This window comes from Sus scrofa, chromosome 13 (genome assembly GCF_000003025.6).
Source record: "Sus scrofa isolate TJ Tabasco breed Duroc chromosome 13, Sscrofa11.1, whole genome shotgun sequence".
Classification (NCBI taxonomy): Eukaryota; Metazoa; Chordata; class Mammalia; order Artiodactyla; family Suidae; genus Sus; species Sus scrofa.
This window is the reverse complement of record NC_010455.5, coordinates 61,384,651-61,405,618: the sequence shown is the minus strand read 5'-3', so window position 1 is coordinate 61,405,618 and position 20,968 is coordinate 61,384,651. Positions and strand designations below refer to the sequence as shown.

Below are 20,968 nucleotides of genomic sequence, written 5' to 3'. Positions count from 1 at the left end.
ATCTTTTGTTGTGTATGCAACTCCTTTGGGACCACTGCTAAATATTCCTTCCTTAGTGAAAGACTCCTAATTGACCTTGGCTCCAAAACCCTCAAGCAGTTTAAGTGAAGGTTCACAGTGTTTTTTGTTTTTTCCTTTCAGATATCTTGAGCCACTTTATTGGCAGGAATTGTGCTAGGTACTGAATGAAATGAACTAGTTAAAGCCCTTACCCATGAGAACTGTTACTTTGCATATCCTAGAACCTTAACCTTATATTTTCAGATCTTTCCCAAACAGGTGGACAGGTGGAGGTCCTAGCACCTTATTGGTAGTATCGCACCTGGCATAGTGAAGCATCAGCATAGAGAGGAATGTATATGATACAGTCATCCCTCCAATCCTTGGATGTGGATCCTGTATATAAAATGGAAGGCCAGCTGTACCATTTACATAAGGGACTTGAACATCTGCAGATTTTACTGTCCACAGGGATCCCAGAACTAATTCCCATGGACACCAAAAGATGACTGGAAATGATAGATGATCTGCCTTTGAATCCAGGTCTGATGTTCTAGTTTGGCCAAATTGCTTCACCTTTATAAATTGATTTCTTCTTCTCTAAGATAGGGAGGTATCAGGAAGGAAAAAAAAAAAGCTATTTTAAAAACTCTTTGAGGAGCTCTTAGTGGCTTAGTGGGTTATGAACCTGACTAGTATCCATCAGGATGTGGGTTGGACCCCTGGCCTTGCTCAGTGGGTTGAGGATCTGGCGTTGCCATGAGGTGCAGTGTAGGTAATAGACGTGGCTCAGATTTGTTGGTGTTGTGGCTGTGGTGTAGGCTGGCAGCTACAGCTCCTATTCCACCGCTAGTATGTGAACTTACATAAGCCGCAGGTGCAGCCCTAAAAAGCAAATAAATAAGTAAATAAATAACTAAGAAAAATAAAAGCTCTTTGAGTTGAAAACTCAATGAATTATAGTCTTTTTTCAATTTGGTCAAGGTAAAGGGCTAATCTGGATGCGAGGGGTTGGGACCAGGGGGCTAAAATTGTTCTGCTTAATAAAGACTCAAGAATTTTTAGTTTTACTTGAAGCTGGAGGGACATTTCTTTTGTTTATTTATTTTGCTTTTGTTTGGACAGAGGTGGTGAGAGAAAGTGAGTCCCAGCATTAGGCCCAAGATGAGCACAGAAATGGCTAGTCCAGTGTCAGAGGAGGAAGGGGTGGAGAGCTTTGATGGCTGATTCTCAGTCTTCAGTGGTTTTCTAGTATTTATCTGGCAATTATTTATTTGTTTTAATCTTCCTCTATTAAAGATCTGCTCTTGCTGCAGGCATGGCCCTAAAAAGACAAAACAAACAAAAAAGATCTGCTCTTCCCAACACTCAGGTGTTAATGTGTTTTGGAGACAGAGAGTAGAGAAGGCTGTATCTACACTGGGTGGAGTGGAAAAGAGAGCAGGGAGATGATGAGAATTAGGTTGCACTCAGGATTAGGATCGGAAAGTGATAAAGAATCATTAGGAAGTTGTAAGCACTCACCTTAGGATCCTTGAAATTATTAAGGAGAGTTCTGGCTTTACAGATATGTGAGATATGATCTAAAATTTGCATTTGAATGTTAAAGACGGTACAATTTAGGACCATGCACATGTCAGGGATAATATCTGCCTAACAGGGTTGGGAGGTTTAAATGAGAATCTAGGTCAAAGCACTTCATAAACTAAGGAAGTATATCATCACCCCTAAGATACAATGTCTTTCCATGAGGATTTTTAAAAAAGGAAATCAGACTTAAATTCAACACATCGCAAATATGAGAATAATTATCTAGGAGTCACAAGCTCTGTAATAGTTTTCTTTATGAATTTAGTTCATACTGATAGTAAAAATATAATTTGAATGTTAAAGATACAGTTTTTAAAAATGACTGTATATATAACCCAAACATGTCATGTTAAGATATGCGGATTTAGGATCTTACTGTAATAACTTCAGGCCCATTTATTAAGAATAGAAGTAGCTTTGGTTGTGCAGATTTAGCTGAGGTTGTTGAAAGGTATGAGAAAAAGCACATGATGTTGCAAAGGAATGGGAAATAACATGCATTGGGTATATACTAGACACTTGACATATATCATCTTTCTTTCTATTTTTTGGTTTTTTGGTCTTTTTAGGGCCTCAGCTGTGGCATATGGAGGTTCCTAGGCTAGGGGTCAAACCGGAGCTGTAGCTGCTGGCCTACGCCACAGCCACAGCAACTCAGGATCTGAGCCATGTCTGCGACCTCCACCACAGCTCATGGCAACACCAGATCCTTAACCCACTGAGCGAGGCCAGGGCTCCAACCCACAACCTCATGGTTCCTAGTCGGATTTGTTAACCACTGAGCCATGATGGGAACTCCCATGTATCATCTTTCTTAAAGCTCATTGGTCCCCAGAGAAATGGTAGTGTCTCCACTCTTTAGATGGGGGTTGTGTGTGTGTGAAAAATCACAACGATTACAGAACTTGCTTAAAAGTCCTAATTTTGAAGTGCTAGTGCTGGTATGTTGATTCTCACGAGCCTCAAGGTCCAGTTCTTTTTCTCCCACTGTGCTGTCATGTGGGCTCAAAGTAAGCTAATAATTAGCACCCAAGCCTTGTGTGGTTCTGGTCTCCTTGTCCCTGTCTCATACCGAATCTTCATTATTTTTCTTCCAAAGAATGATTGCAGAAAGCTTTTGACAAGCTATAGGTGAGATGCTATAGGTGACAAGTATGTAAAAAAAGGACTAGATAATCGACTTAATTAAGTTCTGGAGTGGACAGGTTAAATTCCTGTATTGTCTCAAGTTTCATTCTTTACGCAGGACCAGCCAACTTTTGTGAGGTCATTACAGAAATGCTGGCAAACTCTTTCCATTAGTGGTTCTTGCGTACAGTAGGCACTTCTTATGTTGTGTGACTCTTTTTTTGTTGTTGTTCAGAATTCACCTTAGGGGTTTTCTCAAACTCAGCATTCTTATTCTGTAGTGGTTTTTAAGCTTTCTTTTTTCTTTCCAGGCTGGGTGGATGATGCAGTTTCGCTTCTAGGTGTTAGGATTCTCTTTCACACTGGTTTGTCATGACCTTAAAGTATTTTAAGTTTCTCCTCAGACTGTCTTTTTTTTTTTTTTTTTTTTTTCCTTTTTTTAAATGTAGTACCCTAGTGAGCTAGCGATTTGTTTACCAAATGAGTTTAAATCACCAGCCATTGGAGAGTCCACAGTCTAAGAGCATTGCTGGAATTGACCAAATGTAAAAACCTACTAGCCTTTTTTGGCAACTTAGTAGTTTTGGGGGTCTAGACTCAAAGGCTAGTTATGTTTCTCAGCCATCCTTTAGGTTATAAGAGTTGCTAAAGGTGGTATGTGATACCAAAGATGGCAAAGCATTTATTATGATGATCAGAATCGTGTTAGTCTTTAATTGCCATAAAGCTCTCCCCTGCAGATAACTGATGAGGCCTGAGGTGTTCTGAGCTGCAGCCACCCACAAAAACCACACACATGGCATTTTACTCAAAACTTTACTTTAACCACTGCTTTGTGATGCAAAACTGGTGGAATTTTGGGTACTTTCTGTAAAATTGAAATCTTTATGGGGGTTTTCCAACATTCTAGTTGCTTGTTAACAAATGATCACTGTAACGAGGAAGAGCAGAGCAGCGTTGACTTGTGTGGCAACATAGGATGCCAGTCGGTACCTACTGTTTTCACATGGAGAAAGCCACCCTGGTTGAGAGAACAGATTCTCCTTTTGAAAATGCAGTATTCATGTGAGATTTGGAGTTGCAAAAGATGAGATTTTAGGAGCTTCTTATCTTTGCCACAAAGTTTTCAGTCTTGACAAAGTAATCATATTCAGTACTTTCTAACTAGTAGATCCTCTTATGAAAGAGATCTGAAAATAAAAGCAAATCCAGGAGTTCCTGTTGTTGCTTAGCGGGTTAAGAAGCCAGCATAGTGTCTGTGAGGATGCGGGTTTGGTCCTTGGCCTTGCTCAGTGGGTTAAGAATCCAGCGTTGCCGTGGGCTGTGGTGTAGGTCGAAGATGTGGCTTGGATCCCACAGTTCTGTGGCTGTGGCATGGGCCTGCAGCTGCAGCTCTGATTCAGCCCCTAGCCTGGGAATTTCCATATGCTGCAGATGTGGCCATAAAAAGAAAAGCAAATACTTTTGTATTATAGGACAAAATATAATTCTGCTTAAGTCTGTCAAGGGAGAACTGTTATGGGAAACTGATTCCTGATAAGCTACTACAGCCCTTTTCTGGAAGGGAGATAGCAGGTGGAAAGAGCTCTATCCTGTTTGGCTGAGTTAGGAGTCCTTTGTTTATTCTGGAGGTAGTCCTTGGGCAAGTTGCTTCACCAGTCTAAGGCTCAGTTTCTTGACTTTGAAATTAAAGTTTCACTCCTGCTCTGTGGTTTGGTGGATAGAATATATTGCCTCAAGAGCCTTCAGTAGGTAGGCATCCTTTGTTATTATATCCTGTCTTGTGTAAAGGTGAGTTTTACTGTCATATAATTTGTCTTCTCTCAAGCACATTTTGTTTTTTAAAATCTGTGAAAACATTTTAGCAAAATGCAACTCTGCTTCTATAAGTATGTAGTTATGCTCCTTTTGTGTTTAATAGTTTCTAAGGAGTAAATTTCCATCTATGTAGCCCAGAGGTTAGAAGAATGGTCTCATGATTAGCCTTAAAATAAACTATCAGAACTTTCGGGCTTTTTCTCATTAATGCATTATCCCAACCTGCTGCAGTAGGATAATACAGAAAGCTATAATTAAGTTTTTAATGGGTTAATTCCTTAGCTTACTGTGAAGCTCTTGATAATTAAAAAATTTTTATTATAGTTGATTTTTAATGTTCTGTCAATTTCTGCTATAGATAATTTCTCACTAGCATATAAGTAAAGCTTCGTTTATTTTGCTACTGCAAAGACTGAGTTGCTCGTTAGTGCCTGCAAGTAAAGTATGCTTGCTTATCTTTATAATTTATCTTAGGGAATGTTTAAACAGGGTGAAAGAGCAGTTTTTACAGGAGCAAAAATCAAGCCATCCATTTTCAGAAAGCAGAACCAAGTAAAATTAAAGAACAATCAGTAATGACTTGGAAACAAACCAAACAAGTTGAATCAAAGAACAAAATAAAAAGAATGAGACAGACAGTTCTAAGAACAAATGTATAGGATGGAATATCAATTAAAGCTTTAGGACTCAGCAAATAGAGTGGAAGCTTTATTTGTAGTGGGAAACAAGGTGTCACTATATAATTTTAGGGACATAAGTAGAAAAGGGCAAAATATCATAAACATTACACAAGTGGAATGGAATTTCCCAGACCCTTTGATTTAACAAATGATTTAGTTAAGGAAATTAGCAAAATCTTGAAATTGAATTGAATTGGTGCTACAGCAAACTTTAAAAATTAATTTCAAAATCAGAGTCAAAAGGATGCATGTTAGCTCTATGCTGTCACATTTGTTACTCAGCCCAGTAGTACTAACGCTTCACCTGGGTAAATTATTTTGAAGGCGACCCGGACCTTGATCCTTGAAATAGAGGTATTGAAAAAAGCGGTGTCTGGAGAAAGGTGAAATCATAATTATACATCAGAGGCCATAAGAGTTATGACTTCAAATTTTATGTTTCACTCATACCAGCTTTGTGTTCACACCCAAACTCCAGGGGTAGGAACTACCACATGTAGGGTGGAGTGGCATTCCAGTTTCATTTATTTTCTGCTGTAGCTGGCAAATTGAATGAAGATTTATATCTTAAGTGACAGGACTCAAATGAAATATGACAAATGTATAAAAGCTGCTACCTGAACATGTCAATGCAGAACCTTCCAGTGAACGAGGTGGGATGCGGCTTGGGAAACCAACTACACAACTTCCTGCCATGTTGGGCAGCTCCATGCTGGGAGATCAAAGGGAGACCCAAGGGGGAGCAAGTCCTTGCTGGCTGAGCCACGTGCTGGGGTTCAGCATGGAGTGCCAGCTTGTTGATAGACACAAAGATGTATCTATTGAGGGCTTGCCTTATCATGGAAAAATCCTAGGGAGATATGTTGTACTGACTGGAAAATTACTCATCATTTTAAGTGATCAGATTTATCAAGTAGAAGCATTAGTTTTGAAACTAGTCATTTAATTGGAATTTAATCCTGACCCAGTTCCCTATGCTAGTTTGTAATTATTCTTACTGACCAAAGCATAGAGAAAAATCAGGGCTAATAAAACATCCATGACGAGCACTGCTCTCAGGAGGGAACAACTTTCACTGCCTTTGGATAGACCAGTTAGCTCTGCAAAACATTTTCGGCTGTCTTGAAGGACTCTGACCACTGGGGCATGAATGAGCACTAACTTCCCTGTTTGTGGTTCTTCTGCATTGTAGATTTCAAGTTAAGCTCCTGAGGGAAAGCACAGGAGCTGGAAGCTTCTCAGGGCCCTCCTAAAAGTCTGGTTGGCAGTCATTTATTTAGAAGAAGGAATGACCACTGCGGCAAATATTCCCTATATTTGTTCAAGTTGTGCTCAGAGTTATCATCAGTCAGGCAGGCATTTTCTGAATTAATTTGGTAAGCAAACCAGTTGTACTTTTAAATTGGTCCTAAAGAAAATATTTAATTGGAATAGCTGTTATGACACCAAGAAATGTCGAAATGAAAACCACCATTCATTCACTATATATTATTCTGCATCATTTATTAAATATTTTTATATATGCATTTACAAACTTTAAGTACTCACTTCAGAACTCTGCTTTCAATACACTTTTAAACTTTTTTTTTTTTTGTAGAGATTCTGTTGTAAAATGAGACCCATGTACAAAACTAGGCAACAGATATAAAAGTTTCCTTTCATACTTTTCATCCATCAAGAAACAAAATCATGTGACAAAGAAAATCAAAATGTGGCTCTTTCACAAGAATAACGTGTCAGTGTTCAAACTATGCGTTCTAATGGGATAGCTCATATTTCTTCATTCTATGACTATATATATACTTCCTAGCTACTGGAGCATATTGGTTCAGATGAAGAAAAAGAAAATCAGCTCTGCTGTTTGGACTAGATAACCTAGAGACCATCAATTATTCATTTCTTTATAATGTGACACCAAAATTCACCTAGGAGATGACATTGATTGGTTAGCAGTATGCATTTAGCCCCAACATGGCATAAAAAGTTCCCTTTAAAAAATTCATTAACTTGGCAAGCTAAGGTCAAGTCTCTAATTTAGCTGTCTTATTTAAAGAAATAGTTTAAATGATCAATTCAGAAGCCTAAAAGTATCTTTGAAACTAAAGTTGCTTTTCTTAAAATGAATGCTGACTTGACAGTTCATAGGCTTGGAGCACTGTCACTGAAAGACAGAGGCACTAATGCCACGAGCAACAAGAAACAGTATCACCACAGGATAATTATATGGTCCAAAATGCCCAGGGGCCTGAAACTCACTATTAATATGATTTTGGCAGCAGCATCATTTAGTATTTAACCATTTATTACATACTATTAACATACCAGCTTCAAAGACGTGTACTCCCCTTAGGATACTCAGGAGTTACAAATATATTGTGATTGCATAATTGGTATTGCACAGTTTTATAAAAAACATAAATACTGGCTATTCTAATTTTAAATACAAAATACATGTCATATACTTTTAAATCTATAATCTGGTTCAAGTGCAAATCAGGTGCTTTCTTCAGTCCTTCCAAAAAAGGCATTTTTAATATTTTTGGCACAAATGAAATTTCATGCCAACAGTTCTAATTACAATACATATATCCAAACCTTTAGATTAGCAATCATATACATACAGTATAAAACTGAGTATTTACAAATATACTAAGCATAAATGTAACCTTTGTGGGTGAATCAGAACTAACTAGCCATACCCACACTAAAAATAACTTAGGTAAATACGATTCCTTTATTTCATTTGCTTAGGCTGGTTGCTGTGGGTTGACGTTCATGTGAGGAGGATGTCCTAGAAGACCAATTCTTTGTTTCTGCTTCCTTTGTTCTGTCATCTGGAAAGTTAAAAAGTTTCATCATTAGACCCAGACACTTCCTGTACGTCAAATCATATACTCAACCATAGATTTACCTCTGTGGTTATGGTTTATACTGAAACCCACTTTCTACAAATAGTGTACTTCAGTATATCAAACACATAGAACTTCAAAACGGACATCTTCCTAAGCAGTATGGGGAATTCTGTGCTCTAGTCATGCAATGTGGCATTCAGAAATACTGCTTGCTATTTGTTTGGTAAAACAACAACAACAACAACAAAAACCCAAACAGTTAAAGCACAAGATTCTAGATCATTTCCCAAATCCACTTCCAAATGATGGCTTTCTAAGATAGTTATAACAACCCTCTAAACCATCAAGAAGAGCAGCATGTTTAGAATCTAGGTTTGAGAGGGATTAAGTCCATGTCTTCAGAGGGTCCTGATTTCTCTCTTCAGTGACTCTTGGGTTGTTTTGATTTGAGAGGAAAAATTTACACAGCATTTCTAGGAAGATTAGGAATGTCCTCACATCTGAGGTCCAGAATGAGTGAATAGCATAAATCATGCACTGGCACTCAGTGGTGACTATTCCTTGCCACCTACAGAGACTAAAGTCAGGAAAGACTATTTCTTAAGACTGGGCAAATGAAAAAGTGCTTTAAAAACCCCAAATGAGAGGTTGGTATCACTTATTTGGCTGGTGAACTAAATCACTTGTCATTTTGACAGTTGTCTAGCTCTGTTCTGGGCATTCTAGGGCATAATTAATTCCCTGCAGTAACATTTTTCTTTACTCAGTCATAGCTCTGGTTTTAATGCTGGGCATTTAAGTCAATTAAGATGAAAAGGCTGTATGAAATATATATTAGATAAAATTGTTAATCTATGAGTGTCCTAAGATCCTGCTTCTAGATTTCTGGTTTCCTAAAATCAGAGAGGAATTAGGGTGTGGTAGTAAAAAGAATGTGGGCTTTGGAATTAGATGGGCCTATTTCCATATGGTTTTACATTTAACCTTTCAAAGTCTGTTTCTTCATTCATATGATTCTGGTGATAGCCCCCATCTCACAGCCTGAGAACTGAGAGGATATAACTTTTAAAAAAGTGTCTGTCACACTGTAGATGTTTAAATCTCAGTTTTCATTTGGACTGATTTTTGGTACAAAATATCTTGAAAAAACATAAAATAAGGATAACTTTCCTAGGTTCAGTTTTCAAGTGGTTATTTTTTCTTATTTGAAACAGCAGTTTTCCTTTCATATCAAAATACTATTTTTAGGCTGCTGTGAAATTTCTTCAGTTATATTTTATAGAAGAAGATTTACAAGAAGTGACTGTTTCCAAAAGGTAGCTTGTAGTAAAGCTTTTTATAAAGAACTGAATTAGGATCTTCCAGCTAGTCTCTAAAGTATCCTTAGAAGAGTGATAAATCTTTAAAGGTGGTGTCATACACTATACTCTGCTTCATAGATGCAGCTGCAGAAGGGGAACCTCACATGACCCATGGAATAAATTCACAATTAGACTGTAATGCAGTCAGTCATTCAGTCACCATGCTGACTGATACTTCAGATACTTCATCCAGATTTTCACCTCCCAACTAGTCCCTTGGCAGATAGCCTTGAGAGGGAATCCAGTAAAACTTAACTAAATCTCAGCATTGTGGAGTTCCCATTGTGGCACAACAGAAATGAATCCAACTAGTATCCATGAGCACTAGGGTTCAATCTCTGGCATTACTCAGTGGGTCGGGGATCCAGTGTTGCCATGAGTTGTGGTGTAGGTCGCAGATGTGGCCCAGATCCCCCATTGCTGTGGCTGTGGTGTAGGCCAGCAGCTGTAGCTCTGATTCAACCCCTTGCCTGGGGACTTCCATGTGCTGCAGGTATGGCCCTAAAACGCAAAAAAAAAAAAAAAAAAAAAAAAACAATTCTCAGTATTCTCCTGGATTTAGGAATAGGTCTCATCCTATTAAAGGATGCTTCATTCAGAGCTTCCATTTAAAACTGCTGAGATTTTTTTCAACTTTTGAAGTTGACCATTAAAGCTTTTCCCGTAATTTTTCTATAAATAACTAGACTTTTTACGTATGTGTTTCTTCATGCCTCTTTGTCAGATCAGCTTTTCTTGACTTTTCAATCTGTTGGCTATTCAATCATTCGCTTAAACTTAAAAACCTTCTAAAACTTTTTTTCCTTATAGCAAATGAGTCTTCAACTAATGGCACACCTTCCTTCTCTCTTCTAAAGGTATCACCTGATCCTCAATGGTGGTCTTATTCTAAAATTCTAGGATCTTCTTCCTAAAATAACAATCACATCACCCTTCTCCCTTATAAACCTTAAAGCTCCCTAGGATGGAGGTCAGAGGCCAAATCCTTTTCTCAGGCAGTCATATTCCAGGTCATTTCAAGTAACTAGTACATATGTAGCTATTTTTTTTGTTTGTTTGTTTGTTTTCTATTTCCCTAGAATAATGGTTCTTCATTTTTGGTGCATACCAGAACCACCCAGGTTTGTTAAAACACAGATCAAAGGCTCCACAAACAGAGTTTCTGATTCATTAGGCCCATGGTAGGGCCCATGAATTTGCATTTCCAACAAGCTCCCCAGTAATGCTGATGCTGCTGATCTGACCTCACTACTGCTCCAGAAGAGCTTTTCACTGATTGTCTCAGAAATAGGCCAAGATCACTGTGCTTATATTCCCCTATATTTGAATACTTAAAAAAAAAAAGTACTTTGGGTACCTATATCATTTTTGTGGAAATGAGGTAAGATCTCAGAGAAGATTCTCTGTAGTTGAGCACATGGTAGACACACAGATCTGTGACTGCCTGAATTTAGTTTTGATCAACCATAGCCTTTTAGACACATTTAAGCGACTAGTATATGAGAAGGAACAGGGCAACTGTGTTAGTATTTGGCCCTCTTGGCATGGTCATCATCCAGTGACAACTATATGGGAACAATAATGAAAACAAAGCCCCCTGAGGACTAAAACTGGCCTATAAAACCAAGTTCAACAATGCTGGCCAGTTAAGTTTCCCTGGCCCATTAGTACATATTCTCACATAATTTCTGGCTTTATTAGTTCAATTCTACCTACTTACCTATCTATCTACATATATTCACACACTATATATCTTATTTAAGGCATCTCTATTACCTGACACTCCCACCTCTATCAAAACATAGAAATAATGACCAAAGTCTGTCCTTAGCATAATCTCACAGAATATTCTCTCTGGACATTTGAAATAAAACTGACTAGATAAAAGACTATCGATCAGATTTAGATCTAAGGTAACTGACCTAAAATATTAGTACTGAAAAATCTATTTTGGATAGTGTGAAATATCCCATTTACAGGAGATACATTAAAAATCCTCAAAATTCCCATTTAGCTAAGGATGAACATTTGAAGCAGTGTTCTTCATAATCTGTATAGAGACTAGCTTGAATTTCAGCATTCCTTCTTTTGACTAAGTCTAAACAAGAAGCAAACAGTATGGTAGCTTTACACGTCAGATGCAGCCAAACATCTAAAGGATCTTTCATGAAAACAATTAGTATGCAGTTGGGCAGAATTTTCTCTACCAGTATCAGCCTCTAAACCATTAAGGGCTGGCCGAGGAGGGAAGGCTCACCCACAGCACACGAGTGCCTCAACCTGCTTCCACATCACATTAAGGCTGTGGCTGCTCATGTTCTAAACAGTTGGGAAACTCTAGTTATCAGAATTGATCCTACAGTCCTGTAAAATCAGTCACACTCCCAACAATGAGCCTAAGATATTGAGCAATAAGACTGAAGCATCTCCTGAATGCAGTCACACTGACCTAACAAACACACAGATATTCACCCTCCTGAACCCCCAGGTGCTGGTCCTCTCTCTGTCACCTGGCAAACTCTTTCTCAAACCTGGAAACCAAGCTCCCACATGACCACTTCTGAGAGGGTTTCTGCAACAGTTACTTAAATCCTCTCCCTGAGGTCAGGCTGTGTGAAGTGCCCCCCTGTGCTTCATTCCCAGGGCAATCTGTTCAGACCTCTGTTACATACTTACCAAGCTGAATTATAATCTGTTTACTTATTTGTCTCCCACTCTAGACTGTTCTAGTTCCTTGAAGAAGGAGAATAGGTTCTAGTCACCTTTGTAACAGGGCGGCACCTGGCAAATGGGTGTTTCAACATTGGTGGTTCAAAGAACAAATGAAATTAATTACCAGAACATAGTGCCATTCCTGGAGCATGCCATGCAATTTCATGCCTTCGCTCATGCCGATCCTTTCCTGGGATGCCCCTGACCGCATTCCTCTGCTAGCTTAGAAGGCACCTGCTCGTAAGACTGCAGGAGCTAAACTCCAACACTCCAGACCTCACACAGGACCACCTGCCTGCTTCTCTCTGTGCTCCATGAAACTTGACTCATGCCTCGGGTTGTTAAACTTTTCCTACTGTATCACATGTTAGAGGTCTCTTCTTTCTAGCTAGGTGATGGTGTCCTAGAGGACAGATGTTAGCCATGGCCTCTTTTGTGGTTCTAACACAGTGTAAGGAACAGACCTTCAAGTGAGATTTGACATTCCGTTTTCCCATTGTGGGGAATTATAATGATCTTTTGTTGTTCCTTCCTGCCTTATGCAGTTAATGTTAACAAGATAACCCTCTTGCATGAAAAAATGCTAAAAACTTTGCATAACATGATAATGGGATCTGAATCTTCAGGCATTATTTGTATTCCTACTAACTACAAATAAGGGTCACTACCCCATAGAAAGCCAGTCACATTTTCAAGAAAGTGAACCCTTCTCTCATATTTATCCTTTTGCATATAAAGAAAAAATGCAAAGAAAATTTTAAATTCTTACATTAGTCCTCCTCCTTGGAATAAGAATGTAAGAGAATCACATTTAGTATTCAGAATCTCTTGGGAGGGGAAACTTCAAGATGAGATGTATCATTAAGTAACACTTAGGACAGCAATTTTAATTAACTGTTCTTGGCAATAATAGAAAAACCACTGACCAGGTTTTTAGTAATATCCTTGATAAGAACTTTTTCTCAAGTTGGCATTTTAAGAAAACAACAACCAAAGAGGTCAATAACAGTAAAGATTAAAACCAAAGGCATTCAACTATCATTGCTCCATTATGCTGATTTTTGGACCAGAAGATCTGAAAAAATATCTAAGTGATGAAGCAATTTTTGTATTTTCCAGCACTTTTACCAGTGAATGGTATTCTTTCATAGCTTTTAAAAAAAATATCTATTATGGAATTTCTTGCTCATTAATCATTCATGGGGTTTTTATTTTTTAATTCAAAAAAATTTTTTCCTTTGGAAGACAGCAGTTCTCAAAATTACCAGCAGCAGCTCTCTCACCTATCTGCATGACTTCAGAACAATTTAAGAAATCTTCAGGATTGTTACACACCAGCTTTAATAAGATTCAGATCTTTTCAACAAGTTGATAAACATGCTTTAAAGGTTTGTCACAAAGTCAAGAAAACGTTGACTGATTCCTTTCGAAAGGGACATATTTTTTCCAGTAAAAGCAGCAGTGCTGAATTTTTCCTGTAACTCTGGGCCCCGAAAAATCTGAGTGGATCAATCCTAGTAAAGGCACTTAAGAATAATATAATACTGGTTTTCTCATACTTCTTTTTAGCCTATAATATCTTCCAAGAAAAATGGTTCAATCTCAGATTTGTGCAGAGGGGAAAGGTCTTCTAAAGGGTGGTTCCAAATGCTAACTTTAAAACAGAGAAGTAATAAGAGCTGAAACCAAGCTGGTTTTGATGTCACTTAATGAACCTTCATCCATTTGTAATCAATTTTTATATAGTTTGTTCTAGCCAAAATTTTGACTTCCTAGAAACAAGTCTAATTCCACGTCTCTGCTGTGCTCGATTATGTAAAATGGCAACGAATGTATCTTCTGTAACATTCAAGTGCATGCATGATATGACTTCTGAAACTAACACTCTAAAAAAAAAAAAATGAGTAAGAATTTAAACAGTCAACCATGAAATGCAAACAGAGCACAGTGACAAAACAAGGAAAATAAAAACACAACAAAAAAAGTCAAACCCAGACTACAAGACCAGGAGTTCCAGCCTTGCACTGTCATATAAAGTTGGATAAATTTCCCAAGAGCTGCTGTGTACACCTTAGCATCCTCACTACTAAAATGAGGAACTAGGTGAGATGCCGTCTGCAGTCTGGGCTACCTCCTGCACCTGTGACTCTAGGCTCCTTCCTCAACTTCAGGTCCTTCCTTTGACCAAGTCCACAGGGTCGAAAAGTGTACATCATCTAAGCCGCTTCAGAATCACCCTCAGGGAGCAATTCAACACAACAGATTCTTAGCACTGAAAGGACAGACAGGGCCTAGAGAGAAGGGCTTGTGTGGTATTTACCACCACAGAATACCCAATAATAGTTTGTTTCAGACCCATTTAAAAATGGCACTTTATAGAGAGCTAAATAGGTCCTTTGAGTCTGTATTAGATTAATTTTTCTAAGATTTTTTGGCTTTCTGCTTTAAAACATCTGATTTAACTGAGATTCTTCTAGCCATAGCTCTCTCAGAGAAGGAGGGTGGGAACACAGGCATCGCTAAGGAGCTGGCCTTGCTCTATGGGGTGGCTGGGGTGGAGAGCAGCTGTAGCAGAAAGTGCGTGCACTCATGAGTCGGCATAGTCCTGTGGGACATATGTCAAGTGTATCAAAGCAGGAGGAAAGAGTTAATAAAATAACAGGCAGACTAATCTAGTTAGATCTTCATTAGTTTTACTTATGAACTAATTAATCATTGTAGGTGGTAGGCCGCACACAGTCTTCATAAATAAGGCCTTCTGTTCTCATTAGTCTTTCTTATTTGCATCTTAATACATGTGAAAGTAAAGAACTTGAGGCCAAATGCTATCTTGGGGCACAGGCTGGAGTAGTTTAGTTGGAAAAGAAATATAATTCAAAGTAGCATTGTTAGAAGTGCTTTGTAAGCCGTCTCTAAGAAGAGTTTATTGTAGACAGGGTCTCCACTAGTTATCACATACCTAAGAGTAGTAAATTACCTGTGGATTTACCTTACAACTTACCTCCAGACCAGCCTTGCCTTATAACTACTGCTCTGGAAAATTTATAATCTTGTCTGTGGAGGTGATTAAAAGCTTTCAGCACTGAGTACAGAATGCCGAACTGCTGCCAGGTCTGTGTAGTTAGCTCGGGCACAGCATGAGTTGTAGGCACACAGCAGTGTCCTAGCACGGGACCACTGCCTGGTGACTGTGAGTGCTCATTTTAAAGGGTCAAAAGGGGTGAAAGGAATACAAAGGGTTTGTTACAAATGTGCCCCTTCCCCCTAACTTAGGTACAGGAGCAAAGCATTTATCTTATGGATGGGGGCAGGATGGGGCAGGAGGTCTGCAGACTGTAAAGCTGTGTAAGAGCAGGGATGTGCCCAGATTGTCCACTGTTTCATGCCCAGGACCTGCCATGCCTCCTGGACTATGGGAGCCACTCAGTAAGGATTTGGCCAATGAATGAACCAAAAGGAGCTTGCCCTTGATGATGGTTGATCTCAGGATGCTGAATTTAAATATCTGGGGTGAGGAGTTGATAGATCTGAGGGCTAAAAAGCAAAACCAGAAGCAGCCTTTTATCTTCTGTCAAGAGAAGAGCTTTACACAGTGTGTTTTTCTGTATAGCACTTCATTGAAGTAGTTTGCATTTTCTCATTTTCTGGTTTTGTTTTTCATATTAAAACCTCTTTCCCTGAATAGCACTGAAAGTAGTGTCATGGGCTTATCCTGTCAAAGGGCAGTGAGGGGGGATGGAGGGGAAATTGGTGGACTAAGTGAGTTTGTCCCCTGCTGCCTGTTTCCTTTTCTGTCCAGGTGATAAGCTTCAGCATTTTAACACGAGCGTTGCTGATTTTTTTCCTCACCAAATTTGGTGTGTATGGCACCAGTGTATGTGTTTAGGCAGATGGAGTTTCTTTTCTTTACCTGATCCTTTAACTCTGACAGCTGGCCAGAAAGGTTCGTGACAAGCTTCATGGTGGACTCCAGCTTCTCCTGCAGATTCCTCAGCTCATTCTGTTCTCCTTCAGAATCACTGCTGACCAGGGACATGGCTCTCATCCTCGGGAACCAATCGAGGTTTCTTTCCTAAATCCACATAAAAGAAGAGGGAGTCACTTCTCGGGAGACAAGAAAGGCCATCTTTTCATTAGGCTGTCTCTGGTCGCTGCAGAAATCATGTACTATACTGTGTATTTTTATTGTTGTTGTCTTTTTGCCTTTTCTAGGGCCCCACCCGAGGGATACGGAGGTTCCCAGGCTAGGGGTCTAATGGAGCTGTAGCCGCTGGCCTACCCCAGAGCCACAGCAATGCCAGATCCGAGCTGCATCTGCAACTTACACCACAGCTCACGGCAACACCAGATCCTTAACCCACAAAGCGAGGCCAGGGATCGAACCTGACACCTCATGGTTCCTAGTTGGATTCGTTAACCACTGAGCCACGACAGGAACTGTGTATTTTTAAAGCCATTCCGCAAGTATCTTTTTAACTAAATATAATAAATCCTCTTAGTTCTTAGGAGAAATCACTTTAAAATTAAATATGGAGAAAAGTAGGTTTCCAAACAAGATTCCTAATCTATAAATATGGGTACTGCCACTGCATCAGTGATCTTTGCAAATTACATGGCTAATGAGATTTGAATTTTAAAATCGTATAAAATATATTTAATTAAATCTACCATTTTAATCATTTTTAGGTGTGCAGTTCAGTGGCATTAAATACATCCACACTATGGTGCAAACATCACCACCATCCATCTCAAGAACTCTTTTCATCTTCCCCAAGTGAAACTCCATCCCCATTTAATAATACTTCTTCCCACCTGGCAGCTGCCTTCTCTTTGCTGTCTCTGTGACTCTGACCACTCTAGATACCTCATATTGTGCTTTTTAAAAAAGCATTATACTTGGAAAATCACTTGTAAACCCTTTAGAAGTAAAATGTAAGTGAATCCTGAGTGTTCTGAGAGTGACCAGATGTGTGGATGGGTGTATGCCAGGTAGAGGCTGAAGATGGGGAAGGGGTTCAGTTTCTTTTTGTGAACTTATGGATACTACCCCTCTACTCTTGTTTCCTTCTATTTCCAGCCAGAAATTGCTGGTGGATGCTGTCAGCTGGTGCAAGAAGGAACCATTCAGTCTGCCCCCTGTCCATCTCCACCCTTTTCTTTTGATACCTATAGCTCATACCTGTAAACAGTATTTCTCACCACAGTTAAGAGAAGGAGGCAAGACTCCTCCTCCTACCTCACTTCCTTCTGCCTCCATATGCCTTTCTCTTTAAAAGTATGCCTCATAGGTAAGTTCTGTACAGGGAGACAAGGATGAACTATAAGAAAAGCTCCATCAGCCGGAGGCAAGGGGAGGAAAACTGACTCATCCCACAGCCATCTGGTACCACTTCTCACCTGGGCCATTCTCGTCAAGATAAATTTCAATAAATATTCTAACACAAATTGTGCCCACCCCATCACCCACCAAGACACATACATACAGAGTTTGCTCTTGTTGCTTTGTGTACACCAGAGGTCAGTGGAATTTTTCTGGACAGTAAATATTTTTGGCTTTCTGGGCCATATGATCTCTGTGGCAACAAATCTGCTACTGTAGCCCCCAAACAGCCATAAACAATACATAAATGAGCATAGCTGTGTTCAAATAAAACTTCATTTACAAATACTGGCAGAGGGCCAGGTTTGGTCTATAGGCCAGAGTTTGCTAATCTCTGTTGTATACAATAGAAAGCATCAACATACTCAAAATCAAAATTCTTCAAGACATGTCTAAATATTAAAAAGCAAGCAAGACAATTAAACCATGTCTTGACCTAAGGTAATCTAGCAATATAGAAACCAAATAAGAACTAGCTGGAAATATCACAAAGCAGGCATTGCCACTGGCATATGGCGTCAACATCTCTTTTAGGGTGTTTGCTTAAGTGGAGAGTCTAGTAGGTAGCACTTCCCACCTGGGTCATTCTCACTAGCCAGCATTCTGAGACCAGGAGCCACCTTAGTATAGTGACCAGAACACAGTAGGACCTTTTAAGTATTTGTGGAAGCAAAAAACCATAAATCAGGTATTTCCTGGTAACAGATGCTTAAATGATAAACCTTTGTTGCTGAGGATGACTGCTGGAGGAGAAAAATGCCAAGCTCTACCTTCTATACACCACACGCCCTGTGATCTACCCTCCCTTTACATGTGCTTGATGTCAGCCCACAATGGTTCTCATGAACTTCCCAACACAGACAGAGCAATGGGCGAAAGACCACTTGACAAGATATACCATTTCAAAGATAAGCAGCCTTATCTGTTGAACTGTTGCCACGTCTGTTGCTGGTTTTCTGCTGTGTCTGTGGTGAAGAAGAGGGGGAGAACAGACATCTGAAAACATTTAAGCACAGCAGCAGACCCTGAAAGGCGGCTGAGGTCACCTGTCACTGCTTACATTCACTGCCCCTGTGTTTGTCCCTCAGCCACAGTCACACCTTCCCACTGAGGAACTGTCCTGGGTTCAAGATCTGTGCCACCCTAAGGGAGGGATGAGGCTGACTGCTCCTAAGAGGGCATATGCAGGCGACAGGTGGCTGGTGGTTCCTCACACTCACTTAGCACCGGGGTACATGGAGGGAGGAGAGATGGTGGGCCAGGCTGGCAAACCACGAGCATGACTGCAGTGAGATCACACAGAGAGCCTGGCCTGGCTTCTAGATGCGCCAGGTATCCGCGGGGACAGCTACACACGTCTGCAGCCTGGCCTCAGAGCAAGGTGTAGGGGGAAAGACCCAGAGTCCTGCTTAAACCATCAGACACTGAGGAAGCCATGGACACAGCACCAGCTGGGCTCTGACAGAATGTCAGGTCAGGAGGAGTCTGGAGGTCACTAAACCCTATTGCTGTATGACAAAGTGAGAACAGGCCCCAAAAGGAGTGAGGGGAGGGAAAAACCAATGCCTGTATTTCAAAGGTGATCCTGAGAATTACCTGGTAACAAATTGTAAACTTCTCTTATTGAGTATATTTGGAGGTGGGGTATTTGATAGTTCTTTGGATTTAAGTCAAAAACATAAGCCCTCTTGAAACAAAATATTTTAAAAAATACAACATGTTCAAAAATACTTGAGGAGCACTGACCTTAAGTGCTTGGTGCTGAGCATACAGCAGTGAGCCCCCTGTACTTGGTCTCTGCCTACTGGACCTCTTTCGAATGGAAATGGCTTTTAAGCTTAAGTATGAAATAGAGTTCCTGCATCAAAGTGCTCACCATTTCATTAAAGAGAGTAGATTTAAATTAAAAACAAAGAAAGAATGGCATAAAGCAGATTCTGCTGTGTCACTAGCAGAGAGAGTAGGGTCAGAGTAAGAGCTGACTGTAGTGGTTGTGGTTGGCTGGGTGCTCTTCCTGGAAGGCATGGGCCTGAGGGAAGCCTAGCACTTGGCCTGGGGAGGGGCAAGCATGAGGGCCATCTAGGCAGAGGGCTGGCACAGTGGGGAAACCAGTCTGGCTGGACTTGAGGATGAGGTCAGACAGGCAGGGGCAGCACAGACCCTGGAACAGTAGGCTGGGAGGGCCTAGAAGAGAGGCTTCACGCATAGGAGCATGGCTCAAGGAGGGTCTGGACACGGGGAGGGAAGCAGCCTGACAAGGTGCTGGGGGCTGGGGACACGTGCGAGCTGCAGCAGTCAGGACTTGGTGCTCACCTGCAGTGCACTGATGACTGACATGCAAATGATGCTCGGCTGCCTAAAATGGCTAGAGAATTCATCTCAAATCTGGCTCTCCAAGCCTTCATATGTTCATTTTCTTAAGCAAACCCTCCATAAAAATAGAAAACACAGACTTCCAAACAGAGTCCACATGAAAGAGGTCTTCAAAAGAATATAGAAAATCAATGCAAGAAGTCTGCCAATAGCTTAAAGTTTAAGGAAGAGTTTCTTCTCCTATTTCAATAGTAAGTGACCAAATGACTACAGATTCGAAAGGGAATTTTCCATGTCAGATTCACATCTTCTTTTATGGCATATGTGGTTTGATTATTGGACTCCCGAGCAATGATTTCAGAAAGGTCTCTGACAAATGCAAAATGCACAGACTTCATCTGACAACCATTCACTGAACATTTCTAATGTCCATACCTGGCACAGTGCTGAGTGCTGAGGGTTTGGAGATGAGAAAAGACAAGGCTGCTGCCTCCATTGGGCTTTAATGCAAGGAATATGGCCATAGGGCGGGTCTCAGGGCTCTCGCCTTTCCTGGGGCACTGTCTCCAAGTCCCAAATGCCCAGTGCCTATATGCTGGACAAATGAACGGGGCCCACTGGCCTCCAGAGATCTGCTACTGCCATCTGTGCTCCTCACCTCAATGGCCAAGGAGATGCTTCTGTATGCCTCTGTACTTGGGCCACCTATAATCCTGGAGCATAAAGGCTCTGCCCAAAGGGTACAGAAAGCCAGAAATCATGCATCTTTTTAGAATGTCTATTTTAGCCAACAGTAAACAATTGAAAATATTTTTATATTAAACTCAAAATATGCCCTGGAGCAGAACATGAAATTGAAGCAAATTTTAAAGATAGAATCCAAGATTTTTAAGAAATGCCACACTTGCCACAGGCCACTTTAGGCCATGTGCCCCAATCCTTGGTGATAAACCTTCATTCTCCATTTCATTCCTTCAATGCAAGGGGAGGAACAGGATCTTCTGGCCTAGATATACATCAGTTACCACCTTAGAGGTTCTCTCTCCCTCCATTCCCCCAGCCTTAATATCCAACAATGAAAAGCGTGGTGGGGGCCTCTGCTAACACCCTGACCACAGGCAGCAAGGGAATCTA

General features: G+C 40.3%; 1 protein-coding gene and 1 long non-coding RNA gene across 10 annotated transcripts in view; one reads left to right on the top strand and one right to left on the bottom strand.

Annotated features, from left to right (window-relative positions):
* Positions 1-20,968, top strand: part of LOC106505661 — a 160,437-nt gene that overhangs the window by 123,220 nt on the left and 16,249 nt on the right. The window lies entirely within an intron of this gene.
* Positions 6,701-20,968, bottom strand: part of ITPR1 (inositol 1,4,5-trisphosphate receptor type 1) — a 330,788-nt gene continuing 316,520 nt past the window's right edge. For 8 of the 9 annotated variants that reach the window (XM_021069280.1, XM_021069282.1, XM_021069278.1 and 5 more), the window contains 2 exons: positions 16,052-16,213; positions 6,701-8,050 (listed from right to left, as the gene is read on the bottom strand). In XM_021069280.1, coding sequence (XP_020924939.1) covers positions 7,964-8,050; positions 16,052-16,213 — 249 coding nt within the window. In that variant the 3' untranslated portion in view covers positions 6,701-7,963. The remainder of the gene's footprint in view (positions 8,051-16,051; positions 16,214-20,968) is intronic. The other variant, XM_021069279.1, reaches the window with a different exon arrangement.